The following is a 20459-nucleotide window of genomic DNA, read 5'->3' on the forward strand; positions in this document are numbered from 1 at the left end:
TTAATAAAAAAAAGTGTACTTTGTACCGTTCAACAGAGTGGCTCTGTTATCAACACTCAAAAACTAATAATTTATGTACCGCTACACTAGACTGGTACCCTTCTGTGCCTCACTAGTCTCGATAGTGAAAAAGGCGACAAAAAAAGAAGCCTATTTCAAATTTCTACCGGCTAAAGCCGTAGAACAAAAAACGTATATTACAACCGTTAGCATTACCTTTTTTTCTTTCCATTGCATCCATTCTGCGACGACGTATTTCACTGTCACCGGTAAACAAGCAAAACATTTATAAATGGCTGGCGACAATCCTTTGCTAAGCGCCCAGCCCCCATGACTTTTGTCTGTCACCAACTCTGCGCTTCTTGATAGGTCTAGCCGTCAGGTACAAAATTAAGGCAACGAACTCTTGGATCGAGGTAGCAACTTTCATGTCAAAATATTAAATCTTATATCTCATTACTCGAATTAAAGTTGCACTTCATCATTGTTAACAGATCCGAGCGCAATAAAAAGGCCGTGAAAGTATCAAATTTTAATGTGCGTGCGGAGAAATGTAAAAATAGAGAGCGCGGAAGTAGAATAAGTGCAGTCCTGTTTAAATATTTGTAACTTTATTTCCAAACCGATCCTATAACTAGAGATTTCCCAGATTGTCGTCGATTGAGTGACGGACTTAATAATAGAGCCCCTATCAGAAACGACTATGTCACAAAATATCTTTTATCATGTGTTTTATATATTGAAGAACACATAGTATAAGGTCATCCCAAGTTGTATCATATTTACACGTGTTTATTTTTAACATAAATAAATATTCTTGCATATTAGCACCTCTTTTTCAATCTTGCTTTCTCGTGATATATGCATGATTAAAAACAAGATTATTTCTCTTTTTCTCTCTTTCTCTCTCCCTCTTTCTCTTAAACAAAAATATCGGACAAAAACAAATGTTTCTTAAAAATAAAATTTTTAAGTAAAATTAAAAAACTACAGTGTTCTTAGTCTCAAAAAAAAAGTCAATCCAAAACGTTTACTGCTCTAATTAAAGTTGAAAAATATTTGACTAGATAGCTGCCAGTTTTAACAAGGCGGAACACCTATAGAAAAATAGACAGTATTCACAGATGGAAAGGACTTATACCTTGAGAATTCTCCAAAGAACTGAAGAATACGGTTTAAATGAAGCGAAACAATACTATGTAGCTTCCACAAGATTCAAACTTATATTTTCTTCGTTATGTTTAACATCTCTAACTACGTGCTCGAAATTGCACACTTCGTTTTTATCGCTAAAAGTAGGCACATTTTCACTTGTACCGGTGACTAACGCTTTCGAAGGAGATTTTAACCCATTAAAAGGAGAGCCATTTCCGTCTCCATTAACTGGTACGATCTCTTCTCCATCACTATTCTCGCCTACTTCGAGTCTCCTGCGAAAGGTTATCGCTCTTTTGTATGCTTCTTGAACGTTTTTGCGCATCGATGGTTTCTTTGACTCGATTAGTTTTAGTTCATCTAACCTTGAATCAACGCCAAGTGGCTCCATTTTGTCACGAGGTAACCACTGCCTTTAAATGTAAAAATAACAAATTGGAAACACACGCTTGCTAAAAAATCATGCAAGCTAAAACAACAGACATAAAAAAACATACCAGGTTCTTCTAGCATCAAAAAATAGGACCAAATATTTTTGGTCATCATCGTTCATTTGCAAAACCTCGATTGGAGGAATGGGTATGGGTACACCATTAGCCTGATAACCACTGCGCGGCATTTCTGGATCGATCGTCTAAATTTAACAGAAATTTATAACCTGAACAATAATTATTCGACGGTAACTTTATATGTTTGTAACTCACTCACTCACTCACTCACTCACTCACTCACTCACTCACTCACTCACTCACTCACTCACTCACTCACTCACTCACTCACTCACAATATCCGTGATTAAACGAGATACTTACCAGAGCCGGGTATGACGGGTAACCTTTACATTTCGCCCATGTCAATGTTAGCATTTCCAATGATATCGGATAACATTTCGGATCGTACAAATCCTGTTCGTCTGCATTAACCATGTAAATTCCATACTTAATATCAGCCAATCCTTCTAAATCGCTAAATTCTTGTTTTAACGACAACTTGGTGCTTCGTTGTCTTCCACGCTTGCTAGTCTTACGCCTATGAACAAAGTTTCCTTCCGAATCAGAGTTGGCAGAACTACTGGTATAAGTGCGTTTTCTAGAGCACAACAGATTCGCATCCGAGTGTGTTTCCGTCTCATCCAAAAAACAATCATCTACATCAGCTTCGTTTACTTCACCGTTGGCAATTCCGTTCATTTCCCTTATTTCTGCTGCTGCATCTCTTCTTTGAGGACTGGAGAGCTTGCTCATATTTGAGGGAGAGTGACTAAAAACACGGATGTTCGGGTCTTCGTTTTCGCTTGTCAAAGTCTCGTTGTCAAGGTCAAACTCGCCAACACCGTTGACCTTGTTAGAACCTCCGCTCTCTAAACGTAATTTTAACTTGATGGAGGAAGGACTTCGCTTGTCGTCATCACTCGTCGTCGAGCTGTACAACACCAATGGACTCGGCTTGACCGGTTGATACTGTTTTTTCTTGAAGAGTATGCCACTACGCCGACTCCGACCAGGAGAAGGGTTACGCTCCACTTTCTCTGGTTCAATGAAAATCGGTGACAAGCGGTCCTGTGTATGCAACTGCTCACCCGTTTGGTCAACTTGAGTTGCTACTTGTTCTGTTATGGGTACATCAAGTCGTAAATCACTCGGTATAGTTGGCTTCGGTTCAATCTTTACTTCCCCGTTGTAAACTTCGTTCCGACGTTCACGATCTATACGACGCTTTCTGCCACGTTTTTTGACACGAGGAGTTTCAGTGGTTAGTTGTGCCTTAGCTGCGTTAGCACCATCAGTTTCAGAGCTGTGGTCCTGGATGTAAAAATAAATTAACCAATTGGGCGAACCAAACTGGGAAAAATATCTCCATAAAATCTCAAATATAAAAAGAAGTCTAGTTCGTAGCAAATATTTCAATCCTACCATTTTGCTTTTTTGTCTCCGGAGTTTTGCAATCTCCTTTCTCAGCTTTTTTTGCCGAGCCAGTCGTTTCACTAAAAACAAATCAAAATTAAAAAGTTTTACTACAGCACTCACAGGCTATATTGACAAATCAATTTAGTGTTTGCTTGTTGTAAATTGAGTAACAGCCGTAAAGCAACGTTAAGTCGGTGTATATTTGAAGCACGTTGAAAAACTATATTTTCTAACTAACAAGCATTTTGGATGGTACTGGCAAATTCTAATTTCTGCTCCAGATCTTCCACTTTCTCATCGATTGTCATAAAGGGATTCTCAACCAACGAGGAGACATCTACGTAAAAAAAAGGTTACAACACTTTTACAGGATTAAAAACAATCTACAGCAATTCCACAAAATGACCTACAAATATAAAATATTGTTTTTCAGTTATCTTAGAATAACCCAAAAAGTGAATTGTCAAAACATTGCGACTTAAACAACAATTCAAGAACAAGGTCTTAAGAATTTTGAGTAACAAGCTTAAGGCATTTAAGGTTAAACCATTGGCCACCAATTGTTTTATTAAAAAACGCAGTATATTTTAATTTCACATAACTAATATACATTTTAAATTTAGAAGCACGTATACATGCAATTTCTCAACAATCCTTTTTGAAAAGCTTATTAGACTAAATTTATAAACATACCATCCTCAGACAAGCTTTCACATCTGCCACTGAGAGCAGGTGGTCTGTCCAAATGTAACCCAGTTTGTGAGTCAATACCCGCTTGTTTAATTCGTTTTCTTGCAGCTTTAATGATTTGCTTGCATTGTGTTCTCAAGCGAACAGCAGCCCGATAGTACAGTGTGCCTTCATGGTTAAAATCCAAGCAGTTTTGAACCATCAAGTTGAAATCATCTACAAACTGATCAAAGTTCAAATACTCATAATCAGAAAGTTTCTGATACATTGTTGAAAAGTCCATTGGATTGGATATAAATTCATGGTAATCAGGTGCCTGATAAAAAAGAAAGTATCAGTACAATAGGGGAGTAAAGGCAATATACATACCTTGAATGTACAAATTAAAATTTCATTTATATAACATAACGAAAGTTCTGGGTTGCAGCAATATAATTTTATATACCTCTTCAGGCTTTACAGGCTCAGCAAAGATACCAGTTGTGTCTCGTTCTTGTAACAAAACTAGTGTACGTTCCATTTCAATTTGCAGCGGTTTCAATTTGAGATCAATGATTTGTTGTTTCATGCGATACTGAGAAAAAAAGACGAAATCTCAATAAATATTTGTAAACACTAGTCTTACTTAATTAGTACATTGAAAAAAAATGTTACAAACAGGTCACATTTTATCCCAAAACGTGAGGGGAATAAGTAAATTGGTGCAATTTTGAAATGCTATAATATTCTTTGGAGCTCTTACTATTACCTGTTCCTTTTTCATTTTTTCTCTTTTTCTGATCAACTCTATCAACAACCGCACTCGTTCAAGATCATGCCGTAATTGCTGCCAATATCTAAGTTGTTCTTTTAATTCTTTGGATTGACTCAGCTCTTCCAATGTCTAGAAAAAACCAATATCCCTTCACAATACAAGTTAAAAGAAAAGATTTTTAGTAGGAAATTTAAACATACATATTCTTCACGCTGATTTCTATTTACACCTGTGCCAGTGTTCATTTGAAGTCTCCTTAATAATGGTACACCATTACGGGACTGTCTTTTCAGCATCCAGTATGATTGAAGTTGATGTATAAATTGTGACTTCTTAGCAATTGCCACTTTAGCCACAATTTTGCTCAGTCTATAACAAAAAAAAATATTAAGAGGGTTAACTTTACGAGATTTGTAAAAAACATAAAAATATTTGGAAACCTTGTTTGGTCCTTATTTTAAACAAAATATAAAGCAATCAGTCTTTCAAATTTACACTGGCACATATGGGCAATAATCTTATGAGGCAATAATAAGCGTCAAACTAAATTTAAACATGCTTTTCATCAAGTTAGCTACGGTTTTTCCTATTGTCTTCCTCAATACAATGGATTATGTATCACGGACACCTAACTATAACTTCTTTCTTGTTTTTAGGAATCAAAAAGTAAGTGTACTATGTGTGACTAATAATCTTAATTTGTTTTAAAGCTGATAAGCGCCACCCCCTCCCTTTTAAAAATTTTAGACTATTACAAAAACATGTTGATATTTAATCACATCACATCAGACTTAAAGGTTCTGTTATAATACAAACTCCTAGAAAATAACATTTACCTGTGGGCTGGGACAAAAGGAATGTGAACTGCAGGTAATTTAAAACTTTGTTTTTCAATCAACTTCTTTTGTACTTCCTTCAACTTTGCTGAGGGTGTTTGATATTGAGCATTTTTTGGTTTAGAAGTAATAGATGATTTGCTATGCACAGAACCTGTGTCACTATCCTCGTCACTACAATAATCACTGTTGCATGGTGTACCAAAACCACGGGAAGCGTGCTTTGGTGTGTGAGCATCACAATATGCAACTTTTTTAACCGTTGCTTGTCCAGTTTCAGTTCGTCCTGGTTCTATTTTCATATATAAACCTCCCTGTTGTGCACAGGTTACATGAAAAGCTGTATAACAATTTGTTTTAAAACATTGAATACATGCTCCCTGCTTCTTTTTGCATATATAACAGAGTAGTTTCCATCGAGCAGAAGGAATATTTGCTATTGAGTCAATTGGTTCTAGAAATACAGTGTTAGCAAAGCAAACTTCAGGTATCCATAGTGCACAAACAACATGAGCCCAGCCATTTGTATCTGTTTGTTTGAAGGCTCCACTTTTAGTCGGACAAAGTAGACAATCAACCGGTTTTGACGGTGACTGTAAACATTTCCGACACAACCACTGTCCCTCTGGAATATATGGTACACCATAGCATTCTTGATGTACAGCCAAGTTACACATATCACAAAATAAAATAACATTACTATTACTACATTCACCATCGCAGCATATACTACAAACTGCATCTTCATCAATTAAATTATAAGGATCGCCTGTAATGGTTCTTGTTTCAAAATGTGATTCTTTTTCCAATCTATCAAGAAGCATTTCAAGTACTTCTTGGGACACTGGCAACAAGTTTGACTGTTTTCGAATTTCATTTATTTGTTCTAACCATATGTAATCCTCTTCATCCATTCCATATTCAACTTCTTCGTCAAGTTCGTCAGTTGCCTTGTCTATAAATCTGTAATAAGTAGTTCGCTGGGGAACTTTATGTTCTAATATTTCTTCACTAGGTATAATAGTATATACTGCAGAAGGTAAAGGAACCTTTTTTTCTTCTGCTGCTAATGTCTTTTTCATATAATCTGAATATCTATGTTTATAATGTACAAGCCTCCCACGGCCTCTTCCTCTTTTACGAGGTGTTCCACGAGTTGGAGGCTTAGTAGGTGAGGGAGCCATGACAATTTCTTCCTCTTCACTAGCATCAATTTCAATCTCTATATCCAAGGGTTCTGAGATTAAGTTTCTAATAAGATTTCCTTTAATATCAAATTCAACCATTCGCTGAGCATCTGCATATGATAGAGGCTGCTTTCTTGCACTTTGAGACACTGAGAGGGTATCAAACCCATTTGGTGTTGGATTGTGAATCTGTCCATTGGAATGAAATTTAATAACATGATAACTAATACCACTGAAGCTACGGTATACTTTTTGACAAACTGGACATTCAAGCGGGCACTTCTGCCTCTGCAAATCTTTCAGCATAGTAGCAATATCCATCTTTTATGCCCCTGTGGCAAATCCTGTAGCTTTGTTTTTAATGTATTACATCACATCTAAAGAAAGATAAAAATCTTTTAACTTAACACTGATCCAAAAAAATAGTTGAATACATGCAGTAAAACTCAACTAACAACTGTTATATAATTGTACTAGCTATAATAAAAATGTGACAGCAGCCGTCACAGCGAACATCAAAATGTTGCTATAATTGTATTATCGTTGAAACATCGTATATAATTCAGATAAAAAATAGTTAGCTAAGGAGATAAGATTAATGTCAAATTATGGTGGCAATAATAACAGTTTTCTGTCTGGTAGATATTGCCACTCCTTTGGTCAAATCGTTTAAATTTAAACTAATAATTTCATGTTTTTTTTAATGCGAATAACTCCGTCTTTATAATAAACACATTATTCCACATTCTATCTGTTTTTTCGAAAACTTTTTACACACACATTGATAACACAATCCATTACAAATCTTTAAACGTAAAAGTCATACTCATATAAAAACAGAAAAAAACTCCATTTTGTTCTCTCTCTTTTTGCATGTAAAAAGATTGAAGCATATCGGTTGGCGCAAAAAACAAAACAAGGATAAAGACGGGTGTAGAAGATGGTTAATTTGTTTACTACTATGGAACAATTCATGTTTTATGCCAGAAATATGCTATTAGTAGTACTAAAATAAAATACATTTTCTAGATTTGAATCATTCCATAGCAATTTTTTTTGTATTATTATAAAGCTGATAACTTTACTTATAAAAAGAGCCTCCGTAATGATATTGTAACATATAATTATTCACCCAAAGTACAAAAGCAGTGTTTACCTCATCGCATGAATTATAACTGACGTAACTAACGGTTGCCGACTACGCATTGCAAAACTTTGAACCATGACGTAATGAACAGTGCAGATAAAAACAAATACATGTTGGAAGAACGATATAGTCAGATAATTCCTTGTAATTATTATTAAAAAATCTATGTTGAGACCAACATTCAAAAGGTTAAATCAAGAAGACAACATTGTAATCTCATCTGAACCTGACAAAGCCCTCATAAAAGGTTAGCTAGCTAGCTTTGACTCACGGGGGACTCCACGAAAAACGCCAGTTTGATGCTTCTAAAATACACACCGGACACACGCGTCCAGTTTAAAAACGTGAGTGTGTAATTACCTCCTGAAACAGAATACATAGAATTTTGCTATTTCTATCATCTTATAGCTAGTTTGCTGCAGTTTCAGCCTAGCTAATTATAAGCAGTGCAAAAGTGGAGAAATGGGTGAAACATAAGTTTTAGATCAGTCAGGGATAACAAATAATCGAGGAATCCCTCAGTTGTGGTATTTGTCAAAATGACGCCCCATAAGTCAGGCACAATGGTTACGAGATAGTGTGCCAGACAAAGTTAGGCCTTATACAAAGTCAGGCACAAAATATTGCTAACTTTAGCAAATTACAGTACTGCTGTTTTTATTGAAAAAAGGAGGCAATTTCTTAAGTGTTTTATTGACAACAAATAAAGAAATTATTTATGATAAAATAAAGAGAAAATTTTTATTATAGTATAGCTATATAATAAAAACCACTGTATTGCAAAAAATTGGCTTTTGGTCAGCTTTGTGCAATTAAACCAAAGTAGGGCCAGTCAAAGTAGGGCCTTTTTATAACAATCGGGAAAAAATACGTTTAGGAGTATAATTTTAAGAAAAACAACCTTATTTTAAACAATAGCCTTGGCTTAAAACTAAATGAACTTTAAAATGCGATCTAAGAAAGCATTTTTATTGCCGTTCTTTGTTCTTAAACTTTTAAAATGCGATCTAAAAAAGCATTTCTATCACCACTTAAAAATATTCATTTTGCAAAAATGCCATTTGGATTCGTAAATTGCGAATTGCGAACTGCTAATTCAAACCCTGTAACATGAACACACAATAATAGGGAAAAATTTAAGGGTATTTTATGGTGTCTGAAAAAAAATATTAGTTTGAGTAAGCTGTCAATACAGTTCAACCTGCCACGAAGGGTTGGGTCCAAACTGTAAATATATTTTACTTTGTATATATACTTTACTCCTACTTAAAGTTGGTCAAAAATCATTAATATAAAAATTGCTGACTCCAGGTGGGTTTTATTTCTGCTTAAACTCGGTCAAAAATCAGCAATATTATTAATCCTTGGGTGATTTATATTCCAATCAAAGTCAGGCCAAAAGATTAGCTCTACTTTGGATATCTATGGATTTTCTATTTTGGGTATATAAAGTAGTTTTTGATTAAAAGTTTATATATTGGTTAAATATGTGTTCATCAGAGTGATTTTTTCATTAAATTAAGTTCAGGCGTCTTTCCATAAAAGTGCACAGTAGTTTAATAAAGCTATTTTAAGTTGCAAGAATGTAGTTACAACTATCAAAAGAATATGTTTTACTTTGCTTAGTTTTATCTTACTTGAGATATGATTTAAAAAAAAATCCTCAACTTTAGGCAGCCACCCTATGGAACATAGGCAAATCCATCAGGTTTAAAATGAAAATCTTTAAATTTATGTTCCTTTTCAATGCAACAATCTTTTCAAAACTATTGTTTAATCCACACCAAGAATTAAAGCTTCTTGCTTTGAAAAAACAAATTGGCTTCATATTTAAAAAATCTTGATCGGTTGTCAACATTTTTTATTTGTAATTATGCTAATTAATGCATGACATCGTGTATTAGAAAATGAGGTGCTGTTTTAAAGGATTTATCAAGGTATGTGGTGATGTAAATATATTTTCATGGTCCCGTTTTTTAGTGGCTATAAGTCTAGCACTTTGTGCGGTCTCCCGCAAAAAGTGCTCGGGTGGGTTCAGTTCCCCTTGGCGGCGATTCAACATGGGCGAGTGAATGTTACCATATCCCCGGGTTAACCCAAGCCTATCTAATCTGTCTGTCTGTCTGTCTGTCTGTCTGTCTGTCTGTCTGTCTGTCTGTCTGTCTGTCTGTCTGTCTGTCTGTCTGTTTAGTTTTTTTATTTTTAACATATTTACATGAATATTAATACTTAGTTACCCTGATTATCATCCATACCAGCAATTTTTTCTGAGCATGTAATCACTGTTACAATTAGCTAAATCACTGTCACAATTAGCTAAACTTTCAAGACTTATATCTTGGAAACCAAGAAGCATTTAGAAAAATATATATTTATAGACTGTTATATGTAATAATGTTAAGTCAAGATTCAATATCTGGACATAAAACTTTAATTAAAGGAATACAATATTAGGGTTAATCCAGATATTAAAATAGTGGTTGTTAGGCTTAGTAAAGATTATTTTGCAGACATTTTGATTCTTAAGTTATCAGATACCTTGAAAAAGCTCTTTTTATATTAAAAAAACAACAACAGGTAAACAAACATTCAAACTGTTGTGACAAATTCAGTGAATTAGAAAATTTTGTTTTAAAAAAAGACAGTGCCTTTTGAAGTGGTATAGTGTGATTTCACACTACTGCCTCATAATCTTTTATAATTCGATTGGAAGGTTTGGAATAAATTTAAAGTGGAGAATAGCTAATTATATCAGTGACTATATAATGTTTTGTACCTATGCAAAAATGTTAGTGAAATCTATTTTTGCTGACTTTATTTTTTGAAGGCTAAGTTTTTCTCCATTTCTGAAAAGTACGACAAACGTGGGTGAATTGTCTTTAAAGGCAGAAATTATGGTAAAATCAATTGTTAATATTTTGCTTTTACATAAATTTAAAAATTTATTGTATTCTTTCTTGAAATATTGAGCACAAGTTAACTCTATTATTTTTTTAGTAGATGCAATGGATTCTACTGATGATGAATTTACATTGTCTTTGCTGGAAAAGAGAAACAGTGTGAAGAAGGAAACATCAGAAGGAGAGGAAAAATGGTCTAAAGAACGTAATGTTTTTGAATTGCAACTGACACAACTACAAGAACAGCTTGTAGCTTCAATGGTGCAAAACCAACATTTGGGTAATGGTTTTTTGTTAAACGTAACAAACTTAGGTCATATTAATGAGCTTAGAAAGTTGTCTGGGAATCTTTTTATTTATTTTTTTATAATATCCATGCTTATATAGCTGTTGTGAATTGTGCAATATTAATAGATGCGAAGAACCAATTGCTGGTATATATAAATGATAATCAGGATAACCAAGTATTAATAATGATGTAAATATGTACTAAACATAAAACTGGATGTCTGAAAACACATATTATCACATACCTTGACATGCCAACAAATACAGGGGCAGCGCAACTTTTTTGCTAATAATTTTAATTTTATTAATAAGTAATATAAGTATTAATAAGTAATAATAAGTATAGCCATTTTACGTGTTTTACGACTCTAAAATTGCATTGGATTCCAGGATCCCACCAGGGGGCTTACAGCGCCCCCTGGACCTCAGCTGTTTCGGTAACTCGCTTCTCTTGTTGATTGTCACTAAAATCTCAAAATCTCCCACTATGCCAAGCCTGGCGCTGCCCCTAAAATAGGCAACTCATAATTTGAATGCGGGATGTCATTATTAATAAAACTTCCAAATTAAAAATCTTGAGAACTGACCAAGATTTTGTAAAAAAGTAGGAAAATTCATAAACAATTTTTCAAGCTCTTCTATATGAAATCAATTTTTCTTGAAAGGCAAGATAAAATAAAATTCAGTTATTTTCTGTTATCAGAGGAAGAAAATAAGAAACTCAGGAAATCAAAAGACGTCGATGTAAATAAAGAATTAGAAGAAGAAAAAGAGAGAAGAAAAGTTGTTGAAGCACGTCTACAAAGGCTGCTTGCCCGCAAAAAACGAAGAAAGTTAGTAATTATGATTTTTTTAAGAATTTTTTATGATGTGTTTTCTTTCAACGATTACAAATTGTGATTACCATCACTAACACATCTCGTCAGTGATAAAATGTTATGCTACATACAAAAATAATTTCTAATATATATCTCTTATAATAATTAATTACGATTATATTTTTCATATTTTCTTAATAAACTTCATAAAACATTCTGTGATATACCAAACTTAAAATAATATGAACGTCAAGGAAAGTATAATAAAACATTAATGAAGCCATTGCAGTGCACTTAAAGCAATGTCTCTACAACCGATTGTCAAAGATACATGATCCTGTACGTTTTTTTGATCAGCTTTTTAAGATCGATATGATGGTGGCAACAGGTATACAAATTTCTAATTGTGTGTTTACTGCTGTTCTTTACTGACGTCAGCAAAATTTTTAAACACTCATATCAGATTTTTAACACATATTTTAGCCTTATCTTGATTTTTGATTGATAGGGACATAGATGGTCAGATTTACCAATTTTAGGATTGGAAGAAATGGTTGATTTCTTTAGTCATTGTAAATGTATATTAGTGCAAAGAAAAAATATAAATTATAAAAAATATAAAATACATTCTCATAAACTAGGTTCTCATACAAAAATGTATATACAATTTTGTATAACCTTAATTATATTTCTTATGTTTTAGCTCAGATACCAGCCACAAATCCTCTGAACACGATTTTGATGACCTAAGTACTGAACTGGGAGAATCATTAGAAAGTGAGAAAGCTCCTACTTCAGGTAGTGATTTTTGACCCATCTTGTACTTTGTATGAAATCTTATTGTTTTACTGCAAACGAGCAGTGTATGCATATATATGTTGAAATAGTAAAGCGTTCTACAAGAAAAGGTTTTTTAGTTTTTTAGACCAGGTAGACACTTGCAGGTATTTTTAATGTAAAGTAAACGTTTATTATACGTCATTTTAATGATCTTATATAATTATATTAATTTCCTCTTTGTTTTTTGGTTGCACTGTCTGTTGTTTGCACAAAATGGTTGCACTGCATTTTCATTTTGGAGTCCCTACCCTCACATAAAAATTCCCGTGGATTTTTTCATTTGCTAACAGCTAGTTTGTAGAGATTTCCCTTATTTAAAGAATCTGAAAGATTATTGATGCCCCTACATATGTGTTCTCTTTTAAACTGTGATTTATTTTTTTGGATCAGTGTGTGTATTTTCTTTTGGTTAAAATAAGAAAATAGGAATATCAAAATCATTCAAAAAGTCCAAAATTTTCAGGTCTCTGTGTACATAATACTTTGTCTGTCTTGCGTTACAATTTTAGTATCTGGAAAGTAAATTTATTTTGTTTAGTTCCACCAGTTGGTAAAAGAAAGCAAGTAAAGAGAAAGTTTTTGGAATGCAAAATCTTACTATGGAATTTTGTAAGTCTAATTTCGAGTAGTGTCATATTAGATGAAGCATGAAATATTTTTATTTGCGTAAATATTTTTTTGTCTTTTATTATGCTGCACCTTCAGGCGGATTTACTAAATTTAGTTTCAACTGGAAACCCCCAAAAAACACTGGCTTCGTGATAAAGACAGTTTAAAAAGCAGATCAAGAAAACTTTAAATCAAAAAATTTTGTTTTACATCTAGTGGAGGCGTTTTCATAACCATTTAATATCTGTAGTTTCATCATTCTTTTGTGGTTATATAATATTTTAGGTTATATTTTAGAAAAAAAGTACATGTTTAAAAAAAAACTGAACCTGTATTGAAGTAAAATTATTGTTGTTTGTATTTTTAGTTTCACGAAAGAATTTCAGACTTCATAAATGACGAGGACGCGATAAAGCAGGATGAGGAAGAAGAGCAATTATCAGTACGCAGGTATGAGGTTTACGTCCAGAATATATAACTTACAACTTTGTGGATGGAATAATTTGCAAAAATCTCTGATATTAAAGGATTTAAACTGTCAGCATAACACTGGTAGCTTGGTGGTAGAGCGTTCGCTTCCAGTGCGGGAGGTTTTGGGTTCAAACCCCGGTCGAGTCACGAGACTACAAATTGTGAGTCTATCCTTTCTGCTTAGCCTCAGCATGAGAATAGGATCGATATCTTAGCGGATTGTGTAGTTGGGCGATTGCTGTGCTTGCACAACTTTCTTAGCTTAAATGGGAGCTTTAAATGCACTAGGGACCCCTTTTTGTAGGACCCTCTTCAATAGCAGTACCAATAGGAACTGAAGAGGCTATCCTGGGTTAAGAAGCTTTTATAATAATAACACACTAAGAAATGGTGAAATGGAAATCTCCAGTGTTTTTATTACCTTTTTTTACCTTCTTATTGTGTTTTTACTTGTTTGTTTGATTTTTTAGATTAAAACAAAATGTTGCAAGATTTTGTAAGTTGTAAAACTCAAAACCATTTTTTCTCACGCTTGTTTTTTAAACACTTCTACAGTACAATTTAACTTCTGATTTAACTAATTTAACTTCTGTATTTTATTCATTAGCTGACGCGATACAACCTCTTAAAACAGGTTATCAAACTTTATATGATCTCTTCTCGTGGAAGAATCCATGGTTGACTGTGATGGTTTTTCTTGTACGTATTTAAATTTATTGGCATTATGACCTGCCATTTTTAAATTCTAACTCCTCAACCTGGGGGCTCAGAGTTTCATATTTTATATTTCATATACTATGTTGGTGCCATAAAGTTTTCTTCGACACTTATTTGATAAATAAAATGAATGACACATAATAAAATGGCAGCATAAAATTAGCTGCACAGATTGAAATAATAAAGAAAGGAGATTTGCAATATTAACATACTACTAAGGAAATTTACTAAACACACCTACGCGCAACAAGTCAAATGAGAGATGAAAATTAAATAATTTGCAATCCTTTTACAAAGTTTGTTACTGTAGCTTTGCAATCAACTTCTCGAACTTTTCTAGGAAATCAGGATTAAATTTTCAGTACCATATAACACCATAATCGTCATTGTCACTATCTTTGTGGTCGGTGTCCTCTTTATTGTCGTCGTTGTGACTGTCATCTTTATCAACCCCTTCGTCGTCGTCCTTGTCGTCATGAGTGTGATCATTATCGTCGTTGTAAACGTCATTTTCATCAACTCCTTCGTCGTCGTCCTTGTCGTCATCATTGTCATCACCATCGTCGTTGTGAACGTCATTTTCATAAACTTTTTCGTCGTCGTCGTCGTTATTATCATCATCATTGTTGTTGCAGTGAAGCTCCTTATCATTGTCATCATTATCATTATCGTTGTAGTAATATTTCTGTTATCTTCATCGTCATTGTCGTACAACGTCGTGGTCGTCATCATTATCGTCGTGGTGACAGTCATCTTTGTTATCATCGTCGTCACCAAAGTCACTGACATTATTCTTGTCGTCTTTATTGTGATTTTATCTGTTTTCAACTACCGCACATTTATTCTATTTTGAAACTTTTTAAGGTGTATGTATATTCGATCTGGTTGGAAATGTTTCTTCCGCTTTGTTTGATGTTGGTGATTTTGCAACTATCAATAAATTACTTACACGCCAGGTAGGTTGCAGCACGCAGTGTTTATGTGGTAACTATCTTGTTTTTCTTCGAAATATGAAACAAAGAATACCTCCAAGCTGTACTCCCACTGTTATGAGAAAAAAATTTAATCTTTACATTTTAAAGTCTTTTCTCAATTCATCTTTTTTGTGCCTAGATATTTTCTTTGCACTTGTGTGTTTAAGAACCTTATGATACGGTAAAAGTGATATCAATAAACCTTAGCAGTCAAAAGATGGGGAGAATGCACTTAGAAACGTAAAATGGTTTAAAAAATTTGATATACACAAGTTGATAAATGTTTATTTATTATAAATGTTGGTCACGTGAATTTTAGAATTTTAATAATTTAGAGGAATCGCGCAGAAATTCACGCATACCAAAGACTCGGAAGATGTAAGAGAGTTTTACTGTTACGAGTAATATGCTTCACTCAGCGTCTTACGGTGAAATTTTTTTCCATTTGTTTAGGAAGGAAAAGACGATCAGAACCAAAGCTCATTGAGTGAGAGGTACCAACTCGTGCTGCAAATAGCAAGAAAAGTTCAAAACACACTCGGTCGTTTGGCCGACGGTTTAGAAAAATGTCAAAAGTAAGTTCAACTAATCAACTTTTTAGTAAGTTCGCCAGTCAACAGTTTTAGCATCAATACCATTTAAAGCGTTTTTTTGAACTGTAGTGTAGTGGGTTTGTCTGCAACTCCCAGTCCTATTTAAGCGCACAGGCTTGTACACTTTTTTTCGTTTTAGTTTGTTGCTGTGCCAGCACAAGGAAGCAACACGAAAGATATTTCAAATGACGTTCAGCATGTTCATTGTCTCCATCTTACTTCCAACAAATGTCTTTCTCATGGTCGTCGGTAGGAATAATGTTGCTTAGTTAATACAGGTTTTATAACTAATAAACTAGATACAAAATTTTTGTAAGGAACATATATTTTGGGTCCAGCCTTTATGTGTAGCTTTAGACGTCAAGTCGTGTCAATTTATCAATTTTCTTTTTTCTTTTCAGGATTGGTGGTTGGTGTTAAGTTATTTGTAATTACTCCTATTTATTCAAGATTTCCAAAGGTTTGTTCGTTCATTCTTGTTCATTCATTCAAAGGTCGTTCGGTTTAGCGTATGTCCGTATCTTTTTTCTCCATTCGTTTTTTTTACGTCAATTCGTCTTTTTTGCGTGATTTGTTTGCTTTTGTGTCTTTTTGTATTCGTTTATTTTATGGATTTGCATGCTTTTTGTTTTCATTCTTTTATGTGTTTCTTTAGGTTCAACGTCGTTATGATGATTTTCAACGGATTTGGATAGATCTGCCGAATCATGCTGAAAACTTACAAAGAAAATTCGAAGAGTGCGAAACTAACGAAAGCAGAGAAAACTCACCACAGGTAGAAAAACGTCTTCTTACCTTGTCAATTCATGTGATGGTTTTTTTGTAAGGGCGTTGTGTTTTGAGGATTAAGTGTTAATTCGCTGTTTACCCCCTGATTAAAGAAACATAGGATAACCAAAATAATGCGAAGCATATTTAAAGGGGGATGCTTCAGCAGAAAAATGTATCTAGGGTGCCACAAAGAACGATAGATTTTTCAACAATTTTTTTATCCCAGTTCTTGTTTCTGTTTTTAGCCCGAACCCAAACCCTCCTCCTCTTCGTCCAGTAAGTCATCAGCTACTAGTTCGGCTGTTGTTGCCACTGACGACGCAGATGGTGGTAAAAAAGAAGACAATGCATCATGGAATGTTATTATTTTCTGTGACCGGTTTCAATTACCGCGAAATGAATATCCACTTCATGGTATTGGAAGTGTTCAAAGAATTTTATATTTTTTATGTTACTGGTTATCCACTTGTTGTGTAACAATAATTTTTTTGCTACCGTGAAATCGTGAATGAATTTTCTTTTATGTGATCTTGCGAAAAATGACCTTTATGGTGGGTAGCAGTAATAAAAGGTTTTTCCTCCAAATCTCCACCATTTCTCTCCCCCCCCCCCCCCCCCCAACACTTGTGCATGAAGAGATTTGTCAGACAATTTTTATTTTGCTTTTGATTCGATGAGAAAGAAACAAGGTTGCTACTTACCTTTTTTTTATAACAATCATACTTTGTATATATTTGTATTTCTTATATATGAAAACGCGGCCGTAATCCTCTTCTGCGTTGTATTTCAGATTGGGTGGAGGGACGAAGGTGCACATTAATGGATAAAGACAGCCCTCTTTCAAGTATGAAACATGGTCGACTTTATTTGACACCAAAGTAAGTTTTTTTATTGAAAGTATGGGGATCTCATACAAACGGCTGTTCCTTCTTGCTCTTTCAACCGGCACCGATTACCGTACCTTAGCATTATCAGAATAATTTTTAAAAACAAGGCGATGAACATAAACATTTTCACACTCATTACTATTTTTTGTTTAATTATTTTTGTTTTTGTTTGTTACCTTCTCTTTGAGTCCGCTATCTTTATTGTTTTGTGTTGTCATAGTTTCCTGTGTTTTGAGAGAAATCAATTCCACAGTAAAAAGAACATCGCGATCCAGTTGGAAGAAATTATCGATCTGAAAAAGGTAACTTTTATATACAGTTCATTGTTTTTATAAACAACCACTCATGCAAACAGAGTCTTCAGTAATTTTACTGGTATTTTTTGTTGTAGGCAAAACCAATATCGTTTATGCCAGGTCCTGGAATGGCAATTGAAGTGTATATTAAGGAACGGGTCAAGGTAGATATTTTAGAGTCCACATTTTCAAGAAGTTTTTGATGTTGCTATCACGATATAGTTTTCACAAAATGGCTTTTTTCAACTACAGCCAACTTTGAATAGCATCAAGGAGGAGAACAGAGAGAAAGGACATTTTGTTACTTGCCTCAGTTGTGACATAGTGTACTTGTCTTTAAAATACCATCACATGTCGATTACGGCTCTGAATATTTAACCGACGAGATTATCGTCTATTTTATTTATTCTTTTACTTTCATGCAGCCACACATGTTCGCAGCCATGATGGGCAGAGACGAGGCGTATGATAGCATAATTCGCGCTGGTAGGCTTCTCAATCTGTCGTGGAGCAAAAAATAATATCTACAGTGGCATGGTGTTTACTTCTTATAACAATAGATGTTCAATCGTGCGTCTCCTAGAACGAAATTTAAGAAGAGACTGAAGAGACAGCCAGCTGAAAGTCAACATATTAAACGATAAAGTACAGTGCTTTCTTATGACAAAATATTCACGCTTCTTGATGCGACATTTTGCGATGAGAAAATCTTATAGACATAACTTCAATAAAAATATATAAAAGCACAAGTTTCTTACTCAATCTCTTGTGTGCAGTAACTTTTATACGCCGTCAAAAAAAAAAAAACAATATTATATAAAGATATTTTTCTAGCTATCTCAAGAACCCTTGGCTGAAGGAAGTCGCTTGACTTCTGATGACGCAGCGTGATAATTTAATTCTCAGTGTAAGCCTTAAAGAAACCGTTTCAACGCATTTTCTCGATCCTTTAACAGGATTTTGATGAACTGCTTTACCTTAAATACAAGTACTACAGATAAATAAAAACTTGAGCTCTATTTCAGTCTTCAATCATTTTTGAAGTTTCAGAATTAATAAAATTATTATTATCTAATTTTCCATATTTTTTGTAAATATTTGGTTTAAAAAAATTAAAATCGTATTGAATGATTGTTTTTTTAACACGACAAAATTTTAACAAAGTCATTTAAGTGTTTTCCCAATTTGTGATGACTGACCTCACCTGGAGGGCTGGTATCTTTAAAAAAGAATGAATGCTAAATTCAATCTTTTGAGGGGTTAGAGAAATTTAAGATTGTAACCTAGATTGGGTAAAAAACTTGCTAAATATGCTCTCACAATAACAATTTCACTATAATTTTTTTCAAGCCCAAAAATATCATCATCCGTAAATTTGATCTCCATAATAATAGCCGTATTCCGTCTGTCTCTTCACAACTTGGCATTGCAAGTAGCGAGACACACGGAATATCCCCGCTGCCCTGCAGCTTTATTTCGCATCCGGCAGAACCCGTTTTTATCGCTTACGTGAAACAGACCAACCACGAGGCTTGATTTTCCCTAATAACCAATCCAAATACTTTGCGGCCTCAACATGCTATTCATTATAACAATGCTGTAGAAAATTTCAAACGATAACCATCATCAAACCACACTTAATTTGTGAATATAATCGTGGCATGGGTGGTGTCCATAAGTGTGATCAAATGCTATTATATTATATTATATTGCTATGATGTAGATATTTCTCGGCTTTTATTATTCACGCTTAAATCAACATTGTTTGGATCCACAGCATTATCTACATCATGAACATTGTCATAATCATCAATATTATCTGTATCGTCAATGTTGTCGGTATCATCAACACTGTCAGCGTCATCATCACTGATACTATCTGGCTTGCAGCTTGGCTCAATGACAATATCTATATCTTCATCTGGGATGAATGGCAAGTCAACCTTAAATGTAGGGTGATTTTGTTGAAGGCATCACACAAGCCACTTGCTCATTACAGGCTAGAATGCCCCAACAAAAAAACACTACAGTACAGTACCGTTCTGGAAGTAGCTCTGCTCACCTAGACAGTCAATTAAGAGACATTATATGAACAATAAAGACTTTTGTAAGAGCTATTTTCTAACACCTCAACCGAACTTTACTTTCAGCCAGACCATAACAATGACAAGCATATAAAACTTCAACACAATCTCTCGAAAACACTGACTAAATGGGTTTTCCGACGACAATACGATAGCCCAAATTATCTCAGTGTGATAATTTGCTATAATCCTAGAATAAGCAATAATAAAAGGAAAGCAAAGGGCATGCGCTACTCATACCTCGTTTGGTCATTAAAATACAGGTAACCTTTGTTGAGTAGTTTAACACTTGATTTGTACCGATCAAGAGATATTGGATCATAACCTAATTGGATCATTTCATAGATATAGGCTGGAAATTTGTTTTTTGGGAAGCTTAACTTCGATTACCAAAACAAAGTTCTTGTTTTTCAGGCTCTTCACGACTAAATCAATTTTCCAAAGTTTTTACAAGCTCGTGAGCTTGTATTAAAACGCAAATGTGTCCCACAAGAATGGAAGTTTTTGCCTCTCTGAGCACCGAAACGGGAGTAGT

At 34.1% G+C, this 20459-nt stretch overlaps 2 protein-coding genes across 5 annotated transcripts; one reads left to right on the top strand and one right to left on the bottom strand.

Annotated features, from left to right (window-relative positions):
- Nucleotides 1–704: 704 nt before the first annotated feature.
- LOC130625280 (bromodomain-containing protein 1-like) lies at nt 705–7118 on the bottom strand. 3 transcript variants are annotated; one of them, XM_057440332.1, is made up of 10 exons: nt 5343–7112; nt 4707–4875; nt 4501–4635; nt 4198–4326; nt 3756–3975; nt 3301–3399; nt 3069–3139; nt 1968–2957; nt 1653–1789; nt 705–1568 (listed from the first exon to the last, which is right to left on the bottom strand). In XM_057440332.1, the coding sequence occupies exons 1-10, from the start codon at nt 6848–6850 to the stop codon at nt 1196–1198; spliced, it is 3831 nt and encodes a 1276-aa protein (XP_057296315.1). In that variant the 5' UTR covers nt 6851–7112; the 3' UTR covers nt 705–1195. The 3 variants fall into 3 exon arrangements, with proteins under 3 accessions (XP_057296315.1, XP_057296314.1, XP_057296316.1); XM_057440331.1 differs by having other exon boundaries at nt 3756–4068; nt 5343–7108; XM_057440333.1 differs by lacking the exon at nt 3301–3399 and having other exon boundaries at nt 3756–4068; nt 5343–7118.
- Nucleotides 7119–7729: 611 nt separating this feature from the next.
- LOC130625282 (GRAM domain-containing protein 4-like) lies at nt 7730–18589 on the top strand. Of its 2 annotated transcripts, none has more exons than XM_057440336.1 (19): nt 7730–7923; nt 10674–10856; nt 11568–11697; nt 12386–12480; nt 13061–13131; nt 13499–13581; nt 14073–14098; nt 14210–14301; nt 15184–15275; nt 15629–15671; nt 15747–15868; nt 16026–16135; nt 16288–16346; nt 16542–16661; nt 16903–17071; nt 17448–17535; nt 17765–17846; nt 17936–18004; nt 18266–18589. In XM_057440336.1, the coding sequence occupies exons 1-19, from the start codon at nt 7842–7844 to the stop codon at nt 18359–18361; spliced, it is 1812 nt and encodes a 603-aa protein (XP_057296319.1). In that variant the 5' UTR covers nt 7730–7841; the 3' UTR covers nt 18362–18589. The 2 variants fall into 2 exon arrangements, with proteins under 2 accessions (XP_057296319.1, XP_057296320.1); XM_057440337.1 differs by having other exon boundaries at nt 7773–8020.
- Nucleotides 18590–20459: the final 1870 nt, after the last annotated feature.

Source organism: Hydractinia symbiolongicarpus, chromosome 14, assembly GCF_029227915.1.
Source record: "Hydractinia symbiolongicarpus strain clone_291-10 chromosome 14, HSymV2.1, whole genome shotgun sequence".
Lineage (NCBI taxonomy): Eukaryota > Metazoa > Cnidaria > Hydrozoa > Anthoathecata > Hydractiniidae > Hydractinia > Hydractinia symbiolongicarpus.

Excerpts from the sequence above, each read along its gene's own strand:
- LOC130625282 (XM_057440336.1), top strand. The coding sequence starts at position 7,842 with ATGTTGAGACCAACATTCAAAAGGTTAAATCAAGAAGACAACATTGTA. Across the intron at positions 13,132-13,498 it reads AAATCTTACTATGGAATTTT|TTTCACGAAAGAATTTCAGA; the intron begins GTAAGTCTAATT and ends TTGTATTTTTAG. Across the intron at positions 14,302-15,183 it reads TGACTGTGATGGTTTTTCTT|GTGTATGTATATTCGATCTG; the intron begins GTACGTATTTAA and ends AAACTTTTTAAG.
- LOC130625280 (XM_057440331.1), bottom strand. The coding sequence starts at position 6,850 with ATGGATATTGCTACTATGCTGAAAGATTTGCAGAGGCAGAAGTGCCCG. Across the intron at positions 4,876-5,342 it reads CCTTTTGTCCCAGCCCACAG|ACTGAGCAAAATTGTGGCTA; the intron begins GTAAATGTTATT and ends TTTTTGTTATAG. Across the intron at positions 3,140-3,300 it reads CAGTACCATCCAAAATGCTT|TGAAACGACTGGCTCGGCAA; the intron begins GTTAGTTAGAAA and ends ATTTGTTTTTAG.